The sequence below is a fragment of the Haliaeetus albicilla genome, chromosome Z (assembly GCF_947461875.1).
Source record: "Haliaeetus albicilla chromosome Z, bHalAlb1.1, whole genome shotgun sequence".
Classification (NCBI taxonomy): Eukaryota; Metazoa; Chordata; class Aves; order Accipitriformes; family Accipitridae; genus Haliaeetus; species Haliaeetus albicilla.
In genome coordinates this window covers 70,863,067-70,873,963 of record NC_091516.1, presented here as the reverse complement: position 1 = coordinate 70,873,963, position 10,897 = coordinate 70,863,067, and the positions used below count along the sequence as shown (strand labels likewise).

At 61.2% G+C, this 10,897-nt stretch overlaps 1 protein-coding gene across 1 annotated transcript; it reads left to right on the top strand.

Annotated features, from left to right (window-relative positions):
- Window positions 1-5,358: 5,358 nt before the first annotated feature.
- Window positions 5,359-9,733, top strand: LOC138683969 (glutaredoxin-1-like). Its single transcript, XM_069777529.1, has 3 exons — window positions 5,359-5,613; window positions 8,564-8,678; window positions 9,502-9,733. Exons 1-2 carry the CDS (start codon window positions 5,419-5,421, stop codon window positions 8,669-8,671), a joined length of 303 nt encoding a protein of 100 aa, XP_069633630.1. The 5' UTR covers window positions 5,359-5,418; the 3' UTR covers window positions 8,672-8,678; window positions 9,502-9,733.
- Window positions 9,734-10,897: the final 1,164 nt, after the last annotated feature.

The window sequence follows — 10,897 nt, the reverse complement described above, 5'->3', positions numbered from 1 at the left end:
CCAAAGATAAAGGGACTCAGCACAACAAGCGGAGTGGCACCTTCTCCTCAGCCCGTGAACCAGCGCTGATCGCTGTGCATCATCCGTAAATAGTTCCTACGGATACGCAGCCTGTCCGTCCCTGTCAGCCCCGTTTCCAGCCGGCATCCCAAGCATTCTCTCCCCTGCGGTGCAAAGGGAACATTAAGGCAAACGAGTGCACAACTGTGGCAGCGTTGCTGGTTTTTCGACAGCTGATTCGCTGAACCCTCGTCAACTGCCACAAAGAGCTTTCAGCTCTGCATGTGGCTGTGCCACTGGAAGTTGATGATTTGGTGGCGTTTCCAAGAAAACATTTCCTCCGAGGTCTTTCTCCACCATTTTTGCCCAGCTCTGGACTAGGACTCTCCTTTTGCTGGAAGAAAAGAGGAGCAAACAATTCTTTACTTTTATCAGCAGTCCTGTGCCTTCCCTCGGGCAGAAAGGGCTTAGGGAGGTGAACTCTCCGCTCCGATTTTCCAAGGTATTCGGGCCTCGCTTTGCTCAGCGGTGCGAGATGGAGCCACTCGCGCCCATTTGTGGGAGTGACCCGACACCTGGACCGGACTCACACCAGGTCGGCACCGCAGGACCTGCCTTGACAAGGCACCTCGTGGGCCTTGCGACCTGCCATGACGTTGTCACTGGCACAGTAACCAAACCTCCCTTCTCTGATCCTCTTCCGTGGCTGTCTACGTGGAAATAAGCGTGACGGCCCCTCTGCTTGTCTGGGGGGACTAGCACGGCTTGAGATGGGCTTTAGGAACAAATGGGCAGTGCGCCCGTAGGCACGCTCTCCAAGGCAGGCATTGCTCAAAGCTCCAGAAACACTTGATGTAGAGAAAGCATTGCCAGCGAGACTCAGCCTCATCTCTAAGGAGGTCCCGTGCAGAGCAAAAAACCTCCCTGAAATATTCAACTCTTCTTTCAAGAAATGTCTGGGTTTTATTTTTTTTCCTGCGTTAGGGTAAACCAAGTGTGCAATCCAAGTTCTGATTACTTGCCCTCATTTTTACTGACAGCCTGTAAGGCCCTGTTTATTTCTACTCACCGTTTTCTCTGCATGGGGTAAGACTCTGGCTGCTAACCCTCCCATTTGGCTTCCAAACTTCCAAAATATCATCCATTTCATCGAAACCAGCATCCAAGGAAGTTAAAGATTAAGCACGCGCGTGAGCACACATGTGTGGGGAGGTTCTTGCGCAACCCGATAGAAACATTTAGACATTAGGTTTCCAGCATTAGCTTCACGTCTCTAAATTTAGCATGCAAATACGCCATCACGATGTTCCATATCTGCAGAAAACTTGCACAGACTTTGTGTATAAACGATTGGCAAAGAGGCTTACCTTGCTCAGGAGGAGATGTTCATTCAAGCTGCATCTCGAACTACTTCGCTCTGTTTCTGGCGATTGTGATCATTCCTCCCACCAGCCTCTGCGCTTCAGCTGACGCACAACCCCCCTGCAACGCAATCCTTCGAACGGGAAGAAGTACAGGAGTCGCCACTTTACTATCCTTTGGGGAAAAACGGTATCAAATGAATGTTTTGATGAAATTGCTGGGGCTGAAATCAGCCATGGAAAAGAAGGAATTTGAAAAGCCGCTTGCAGAGTTGTTTTGCGCAGTGAGATGTTGGGGCTACCAGGGATGCTTTTTGAAACAGTCCTGCAGGGATGACCACGTTCACCAGGACAGGGGGATGCAGATTCAGTCCTCTCCCTGAAATCTGCGTCCTCCTGGCTTTTAGGAGAGTATTTTGACCCTGTCTTAGAGGGAGCGTTTTGGCTGCCGGGGTGGTTCTTCCCCAAGGAATCCAATAACGTTACGCACACTTTTAAGCTTGGGTAGGATCAAGACCTGCACGCCTCTATGCTGAATACGATCAACGGTTTTACACACAGTTTTGCACAGAGTTAGCACTACACCTCTGCTTCCCTTTTTCCCCGCGCTGATGATGCTTTTAACCCGTTCTCACAGCAGTGGTTTCCCCCAGAGGAAGAATACCTTCCCATTTTGGCAAGAGGTGTAGCGGAGCCTTTAGGTGGACTCCTAAAAGTAATGTCGGTAGCCCTGGTAGGATTTCCCGAAAGGCTGGTTCCTTCACGGCGGTAACACCCAGAAGTAACTAGTGTAGAAGTGGGGTATGGCTGGAGAGCTGAGGGACAAGTCTTGCACCACCCCATCGATTGCAAACCCTGGAAATACACCCAGACCCACTCAACGCTCGTGACGGAACGAGAGCTCCGGGACAGCGCTCACCAAACGATCCCGCAGCCCCGCCGGCTCAGGAGGACCGCTACCCCCACGGCGTGCCCGGGAGCGTTTGGCACCAAGAGCCGCAGCTTCTCCTCGGTCACCGCACGCGGCCGTCCCACGGCGCACGCCGGGAGGCCGATGCTACAGACCACGACGTTTTGCTTATCGAGATTTAGCAGCATCCCTCTTGCTGCTCATTTCGTTTTCAGCAGGTACCGTTGAGCGTCCAGCCAGGATCCACGTGCCTTTATTACGTCTGACAGTTAAGCGGACAACGCAACGGGAAGGAATTCAGTGTTGGACCCAGGCAAGAAGAGCCAGCAAATACAAGTAAGTAAGTGGGGTGTCCGTCATCTCCCGCTCCCACCCTGCTGCCTTGCCTTCTCCGCCCCCCACCACCCCGGCACAAAAGAGCTTTTGGGCAGCAGCTGCCAATACGCCTGCACCGGGGACGCAGAAGGCGGGCTGTGCCCCCAAGGCGCGGGGAGCGATGGGCATCGCAAAACCTCTGGGTGGCCCAGCTGGGCTTTTAGCTTTTGCTGGCTTTCCTTTTAGGACATTTTCAAGGGTGAAAACACCAGCAGATGGCTTTTCTTCTTCAGGAAGAGAAAGGCTTGTGCCCAAAGTGGGACAACGTGCGGGAAATACTGCCTCAGTGTTCTTATCACTGGGGCAGGATGCCTTAGCTAGCTTCAGCCACTGCGCTTTCCCCGGACCCGTCGCCTTTCAAGCCCGTTAAGTCGACACGTGCAGACGTCAAGGGCACCCTTAGGCAGTGCCCAACCCGTGCTGCAGTTTCACGGTGGGCAGTGGGGGACTTCAGCCAGGTGGCGCCTATTCCGAGGGCTAACGCACACCGGCTGAAACGGACTAGCAGAGAAGATATTCCGGGAAAAGGATCTGGTCTCCAGACTCTTCTGCTTTCCTGGAAAGAAGAGAAGGAAAAGTAATACCGAAAGTGGAGAGTGGGAGAAGCTACGCTGCCGGGGACTTTCTGTGGTGTAGCAAGCAGCTGGCCGGTGCCCGGCGAGCAGCTGCGGCGTGGAGGTGCCCCAAGGGCTGCCTGAACCCCGCTGCCTACATTCTCCTTTCTGAGGACGGCGAAGCAGTGGGGCGAGCTCAAAATGCCTATTTTCCTGTGCGCAGCCGAGCAAGTTTCCTTCTCCCGTGCTGACGCTGCAGAAAACTGCGTTTGGGAAGCCCTGCCTGGGGCAGGGGCAGAGCTCTCGCAGGCGCCTGTCACGCGCAAAGTCGATTAACTGGGGAAAAGGTAGCGTGGGCCCTGGCGCTGGTTTTCCCCTTCCAGACCCACGAAAATCAGAAGCTGAACTTCCTTGTTCTCCTCCTGCTGGATTAAGCCTCGTTCCTGTAAATAGCCAGGATGTGAGCGGGCTGCTTACATTTGGCGAGCGGCCCAAGATCCTCGCGGGCATTGCTCGCCTGCGTAGACCGGTCCCGGGCTCCCCAGTACGAGAGAGACGCGGACAGACTGGGGCGAGGCCAGCAAAGGGCCATGCAGGTGGTGAAGGGATGGGAGCATCTGTCGTACGCGGGGAGGCTGGGAGAGCTGGGGCTGCCCCTCCTGGGGAAGAGGATGCTCGGGGGGGTCTTGCCCACGTGCAGAAATACCTGATGGAGGGATGGAGACGATGGAGCCGGGCTCTTCCCAGCGGTGCCCAGTGCCAGCACGGGCAGCAACAGGCACAAACGGAAACGCGGGAGGCTCCGTCTAAACATACGGAAAACGTTCCCCTTGTTTCGGTTGCGGAGGCCCCATCCTTGGCGGCGTTCAAGCCCCGAGGGGACACGGCCCTGAGCAGCCGGCTCGAGCGGACCCTGCCCTGAGCAGGGGCTTGGGCCGGCTGATGTCCGGAGGTCTCTGTCGTCCCGTGCCAGTTAAACGGGTGGAAAACGCTGGGGACTCCCGGGCAATAAAGCAACTTAGTGCAAAAGCAAGCGGAGCAGGGCCGAGCGCTTTGACAAAAGCTGAACTAAGCATTAGGCTGAGGCTGCCCGGCAACGGTCTGATACGCTGGGCACGGTCCTTTGCCCCCCCCGTAATAAAGCAGCTTTCTGTTGGTGAGGGGCTGGCACGAGACGGGCTCTGCCCGGAGGAGGGATGCTGGAGACGGCCATCGGCCCACCGAGCCTCTCGCTTGCGGCTGCAGCGTCGCTGCCACGGCTCGACGTCTGAGGTTTGGGCACGGTTCGTCCCTCCTGGGCTGGCTGCCCAGCTGCATCTTGTACGACTTTAAGCCTCTGAGGGACTGCAGCCTTAAGACTTTTCCCTCCTCCAAGTGTACAAAAGCGTGCTGAATTGTGTCATGCCGCGCGTGTGTTGAATCCTTCTCATTCCACTAATATGTCCCCGAAACACATTCTCAGCATAGGTGCCCTCAAGTGACAGCTTTGGACTTTCTCTCAATGCTGGGACGCGTTCTCTGAACGCTTTTGGTCCCCGGGTCCTGTCGGAGCTAAGACACAGGCCGCCCAGGAACTGAGGCAAGGCGGAGAACCCGTGTAGGCACTTTTGGAAACTGTCGGCGGGGAATGCCACCCCCCGTGGAAGGCTTGCAGGTTGAAAGACGTACGCCCCAAACGGGTTGGGTTTGGGGATTTTCTCTTCACTTCTGGGGTGGGAAGCCAGTCCGGCGAAAGGATGGATGTCGGTTAGCTTCCCTGCGGGCTTCGGGACGTCCGCGCCGTGCCCCCGGGGGGGCTCAGCATCCCGAACGGGGCAGGACGGGCACAACCCAGCGAGCCTCAGGGGAGAGAGGCGGCAGCGGGAGCTCAGCCTCGGCCGGCGCGCCGGTTCGCCAGCCGCTCCTGCGAGCCTCGTACCGCAGCGCGGGCGCTGACGTGACGCCCCGCAGCTACCGGTCTTCCCGCTTTCATCCTGCAAAGGAGTACGGACAAACTAGTCTGGCCGTCTGGATTTCCTGTAAAAGCAGGCAGAAAGTAAAAGTATCGCTGCCTTAAAACCCACGGGTGGTGAAGAGCTTCCGTCCTCCTGGGGAGGGGTTTCCAGGGAGGAAGGCACTGTCCAGCTCATAAATACCTCAGGCTGAGATTGCTGCTGTCCCGCCTGCCTGTGAACGCGCTGGCGAAGGGCAGCGTTCCTGCTCGCCTCGAAACAGCAGCATGGCTGATAACTTTCTGGAGAGCAAAATCAAGGATGGCAAGGTAACCCTGTTCGTAAAGGGCGGCTGCCCGTACAGCAGGAATGCCGTGGACATGCTCAGGCGATACAACTTTGCGCCCGGATGCCTGCAAGTGTTCGATATCAACGAATCCAGGGACGCCCAGGATTACTTCCAAGCAACAGGGCAGAGCCCGGTAAGTTCTCGCAGTCCTGTTCCAGAGGTCGCGGACCCTTGCTGTGTCCCGGCCGCCCCAGAATCCGGCCAGCTGCCGCAGGGGCTGGAGCGAGGTCCCTTTCCCCACGACTCTCTGTGCCGGCTCACAGGGAGGAGCCGCACCGCTTTCCCACTTCACGAAACTTCCATGTTTCGATTCCTCTGCTCCTCGGGTCGCCGCAGCCGCCGCGGCGATCCGTGCCGCCGTGCCCGGGGGCGCAGCCTGCTCCCCACCGCGGGGACCGGCTGGGCGCAGACCTTGCCCCGCTGCCGGCCGCTGCCCGGGAGCCGCGGCACCTCCCGGGACAGTCGTGCCTCCTCCAACGCCCGCCGCTGCGGGAGCACGCGGGAGCGTGGAAAAAGCCCGGCGTTAGGGCTTGGTGCGTGACCCTGGTGGCTAAAGAAGGGCTGGTGGAGGGGGTGCCCTGGCGTTTCCAGGCGCCCGATGGGAAGAGCTCCCTCGAAGCTCTTCCCGCGACGCTGCCCGAGGCGGCGCAGGTCCGTGGAGGTGCGAGAACTCGGAGCTGCCGGGGCGCCGGAATCGGGACGCTTGCCTTCCCCTCTGACGGTAAGCAGAAGCAGCGTCGCGCGTTGCACCCTTGCAGCTGGCCGTGAAGCGGACGCTGCGCCCGCAGAAAATTTGGCGGCGGCCTCTTTCGAAGCTGGCTTCGAAGGTCCAATATTCTCGGGGAGCAGCGTTCCGTGCTCGAGGTCCAGGAATGAATTTCCCCAGCAGCGCTGCGGCTCAGGGCCGGCAGCTCGTGCCTCGGCGGTGGCCACACCGCGACGAAGCAACAGGACCCTTTTCCCCTCCCCGATCTACCGTAACGCTACCAAAGTCCGACGGCCTCCACGGAGCGCAGCGGAAGGCAGGCACTGGGGACGCGCTGTCCCCGCCGCCGGGCTCTCGGGGGGATTTTTCCGCGCTGGCTGCGCGTCCAGACTCGTGGCTGGACTCGGCCCGGGGGAAATCCAGACCCGCGCTCGCGGTTTCGGGACGGCGGCAGCGCCGGCCGGCCCCGGCGGAACGCGTCCCCGCCTCGGTCCCGCGCGGGTGACGGCGAGGCGCTGGCGCGGCCGCCGCCGCCCCTCCTGCCGCGTCCCGGCTCTCGGAGTCGAGCCCCTTCCCCGGCTCGAGTCCGACCCTGCCGCACCTTCTCGGGCCGGCAGAGAGGACCCTATTCCTTGCTCGCCTCCCCGTCCCCATCCCGAGCGCGGGCCGTGCCGTCCCCGAGCTCGGCCGTGTGCCGCCCCGTGCCGGCGGGCGTCCCTGCGGACCCCAGGAAGCCTCACGGCCCCACGGCCGAGCATCCCCTGGGCCTCGGCGGCAGCGTCGCGCAGGGCCAGGACCGGCAAGAGGCATCCCGAAAGGAGAAGCGTTTTCCTGGCGGCGGGGGAATTTGGGCGGGAGGGAGAGGGCGGCCGGCTCTGTTAGCGAAGCGACGCGCCGAAAGCAGAAACTGCTTTCCCAGCGGGAGGGGGATGGGTGGGATCAGCAGCAAGCGAAAGCAGAAGCGGCATGCCAGGCTGCCGAAGGAAGAACGGCGTGAGGTTTTCCCGCGGGAGAAGTCGGTCGCTGGCAGCGGAAGGAGGTTTCCCAGCAGCAGGGGTGGGGGAGAGGGACGGCTGGCATCGGGGGGACACAGGGGTGGCTCGTGTGGCATCCACCCCTACAGGGACGTGCGGGGCCGGGAGCGGGGCTGGGGAGCGCGAGGGCTCCGGGGCGAAGCGGGAAGGGGAAGGGGATGGGGAGGCGAAACCAGAAGGCTGTCGGTGGGCCAGCGTGTCCCCCGGGCTGCCGTCGCCAGCCCGCCCGCGGGGCAGGGTGCGCGTCGTGCCGGCGAAGGGAGATCCTGAAGGGCACGGCTCCGCGGGGAGGGCAGCGGGCAGCTCCCGGCGGGCGGGCGTCCCTCCGCAGGGTGGGGGGGTCCCCCTCCTCCCAAAGCCGGACCTGCCCGTGGCGGCACGGAGCAGCAGAGAGCCGTTCCTTCCCGCGACCCGCTCTCGCCCTCCGTCTTTTACGCCTCTTCTCGCCCGTGTCCTTGGCCTCGAGTCCTGGACCCGCTACCAGCTCAGTAGTTTCACTTCTGCCTGCGTTTTCGCTGCGTTTGGTCTTCCCTGGCTTCAGCCGGGTCGCTTCTTCCCAGCTCGACGCCGATTTCACTTCCCTCTGCGGAGAGCGGCACATGCGTGCCTGGAGGACGTCTCCGGTGCTGAGGTTCGGTACTTGTTCCTGGTTTTCAGGGCAGGGCTGCTTGTTTCCCTCTTCTCCTCCTCCCTTTTGCCAGTCTGGGTCCGCGCCCACTGCCGCTCGCCTCGCACCCCGGCGGCCGTCGTGAGGTGGGCTGGAAAAGGGGCCAGCGCGGGCAGGGCAACAGCGGACGGGCAGGGCTGCGCGTGCAGCAGCCGGAGGACACGAGGCCAGCCGGAGGAGAAGGGGTTGTGCCAGAAATGAAGCTTGCCGTGCCGAGTGCCTTTGGCAGCGCGGGCGGGCGGCTGCGCATCCCACCCGGCAGCTCCACGGGCCTGGCAAGCCCTCGGAGGGGCGGCGGGACTCCCCGGCGCCCGGAGAACCCGCCGCGGGCGCGGGCGCGGGCGCGGGCGCGGGCGCGGGCACGGTCCGTAGGCGCCGCCGGGCTCGGAGCCGCTCGCTCGCTGCTCTGGGGTGGCGTGCCCGGAGCAGATCCAGCGCCGCCCTGGAGCGCGGTCCGCTGCCTCTGCAGCCGCTGTGGAACGCAGGGAGCTCCCCCACCCCGTCTCTTCTGGCGGCAGACCCTCAGACCGGCGGGCCGCTGGGGGCGAGGAGAGGAGGGTTTTGGAGACGGCGGCCTCCTCGGCGCGAAGCCGCTTCCCAGGCAAATCCTCTCCCCGCTCTTCGCCTTCAGCAGCCCGGCTCCCCTGGTTAATCCGTGCTCCTGTTTTGTGCCCAGATGCCTCGCGTGTTCATCGGGAGACACTGCATCGGAGGGCTGTCCGACCTGGAGAGCATGCGCTGCCGGCTCCCCGCAATGCTGCGGCAGATCGGTGCCCTGCGGTAGCCGAAGGGTAAGTCCTGGGCAGAGGCGGCGATGCTGTTTCGCCGGGACTCTGGCCGGCGGCAATGCTTTTTCACCGCGGCAGGCAAATCTGAGCCTTTTTAATACCGAAGCGTGACCCGACGGAGCGGTGGCGTGTGCCGCTACGCGACAGCAGAGCGTGAATTCATTTCTGGGGTCCCCAGCTGCGGCACAGGCTCTGTGACTCTCTCCCTGCGGACTTGAACGAGACGTCGCCAAAATCTCTGGCGACGCAGGTTCAGCCGCTAGCCTTTGCCCGGGATCTAGGCCAAGCGGCTCAGCTCGTAGGGCTTGCTTCTTCTTCTCTCTCTCCCCAGTAGACGATGGAGCCCGTGGCTCTCACACCAAGTCTCGGACGTTTCAGCCCGGCTGCTTACAGAGGACGGGCTCTTCCCGCTTTACAATTGGCTTTCAAAAACATCCGGACGCGGGGCGGAGGGGGGGCCCAACGTACTTTTCTGCTAGGGGGGAGCGTGGTGAGCCTCAGCAGGGCCCTCCGAGCTGCTTGCCCGCCGGCATGGAGAAATGCTGCAGCCGGGGACCAGCCAGAACACGAGGTGACGACGGAGTTTGTGCAGGTGCCGTACGGGCCCGCAGCATCTTCCACGGGGGGCAACGGCCTGCACAAGATGAGCAGAGCAGGGAAGAGGGGTTCGACACAAGTATGCACACGCGTGAAAAAGTGTAAAAGCGCTGTCTAAAAAGTCGCCACGGCCTGTTCTGTCACGCCTCTCTACCGTTCTTGTCTCAGCCAGGCGGCTCCGACCAGCAGTGATCTCTCTGCCCTTTACGTCTGCTGTTTCTACTTTCAGGAGAAGGACGACCAGCAGCTGCGACCTCCTCGTGTCGACGTACGCGCTTCCAGCAGCAAACTGCGGGCGACTTCCTTCGGCGGGGTCCGATGCACCTGCTTGGCAAATGCAGCTTCTTCCCCTTCCGTTGATCGGTGCTTCGACACGTGAACGTCTCTGCATCCTTTCTGGAGCTCTGGAGAGAGGTCCGGAGCATGATCTGATTCGGCTCAATAAAACACGCTTGCTCCAAGCGGCTGCGTTCGCCGTTGTGGTTCTTTCTCGCACAGCCCCGCTCACGCACTCATCCTGAACGCCCCTATTCTCTCTGCCGTCCTCTTCCTCCCTGTCTCTCCCGAGTGTCCTCCTGGAGTCTCTCGGTGTTTCCCACGGCCTCCAAAAAATGTCATTACAGCTGCCGGAGCCGGAGGTGCGCGCAGACTGCTATAACGTGTGTGTGCTGCGAGGCCGTCTTGAAAATAGCCGCTGCAGCCTGTGCACGCGTCCCCGGCCCCGACGGCCCATCATCTTTTGGCCGATGTCTCACGACGGGGTCACGACGACTCGTCTGAGCGGGGCTTTTCGGGTAAGGGTTTTGTTGCAGCACGGCGCGGCCGCGGGCAGGAAGCGAAACAGGTTTTTCATTGCTCGCTGCCATCGTTCCGAACCGCGAGCTGCTCGGGGCAGAAAACACCCGGAGCCGCCCAGCCTCTTGAGGGGGTTTGCTGACCGCAGAACGCCCTGCTGGGGCAGCACGGGCCAGATCCAGAGCTAAAGTAAACAGCGCTGTGTCGGGAAAGGGCTTTACGGGAAGCGCACAGCACGGCCGCCGCCAAGCCAACTGGTGAAGAGTCGCTCCCCATTCTCGGCATTTGAATGACCCTGTCTCCCAAAAAAGGTTGAAAGGCTGCTGCAACTTCACGATGGGGCAAAACCTCAAAGTATAAAGCCCTCCTGAATGCTTCCTACTTTTCTTTCTCTCACCCTTTTCCTCCCCCCCCCCCCTTTTTTTTAAACAAGGGAATTAAAAGCTCATCCTTCCTCTCTCTTTGCCTGAAAGTTCAATTAAAACCTGTGGAATTACAGCTGTTGTCTCTTTAAAGCCTGGAGCCAATTTGCTTTTTGATAAACCGACTAACCTCCAGGCTTTGCTGAGCCGACAAAAGCCCAAGGGGCAGAACCCAGCCCCGCGTTGGGGCTACCCTGTCGGCACGGCCCCTTGGAAATCCCCCCCCGAGCATGGTCCCCCGCTCCCAGGGTGAAGCTGGGGCCGGGCAGCACGCGTCTGCCCCACCGCCGCCAGCTCGGCGGGAAGCCCCGCGACCTCTTCCCGCTGCAAAATTCCCCAGTGACGCCAGCTGGGCTTGCTGGCCCTCCTTGCCCTCATCGGGAGCGGACGAGAAGAAATCGCAGGCTT

Excerpts from the sequence above, each read along its gene's own strand:
- LOC138683969 (XM_069777529.1), top strand. The coding sequence starts at position 5,419 with ATGGCTGATAACTTTCTGGAGAGCAAAATCAAGGATGGCAAGGTAACC. Across the intron at positions 5,614-8,563 it reads AAGCAACAGGGCAGAGCCCG|ATGCCTCGCGTGTTCATCGG; the intron begins GTAAGTTCTCGC and ends TTTTGTGCCCAG.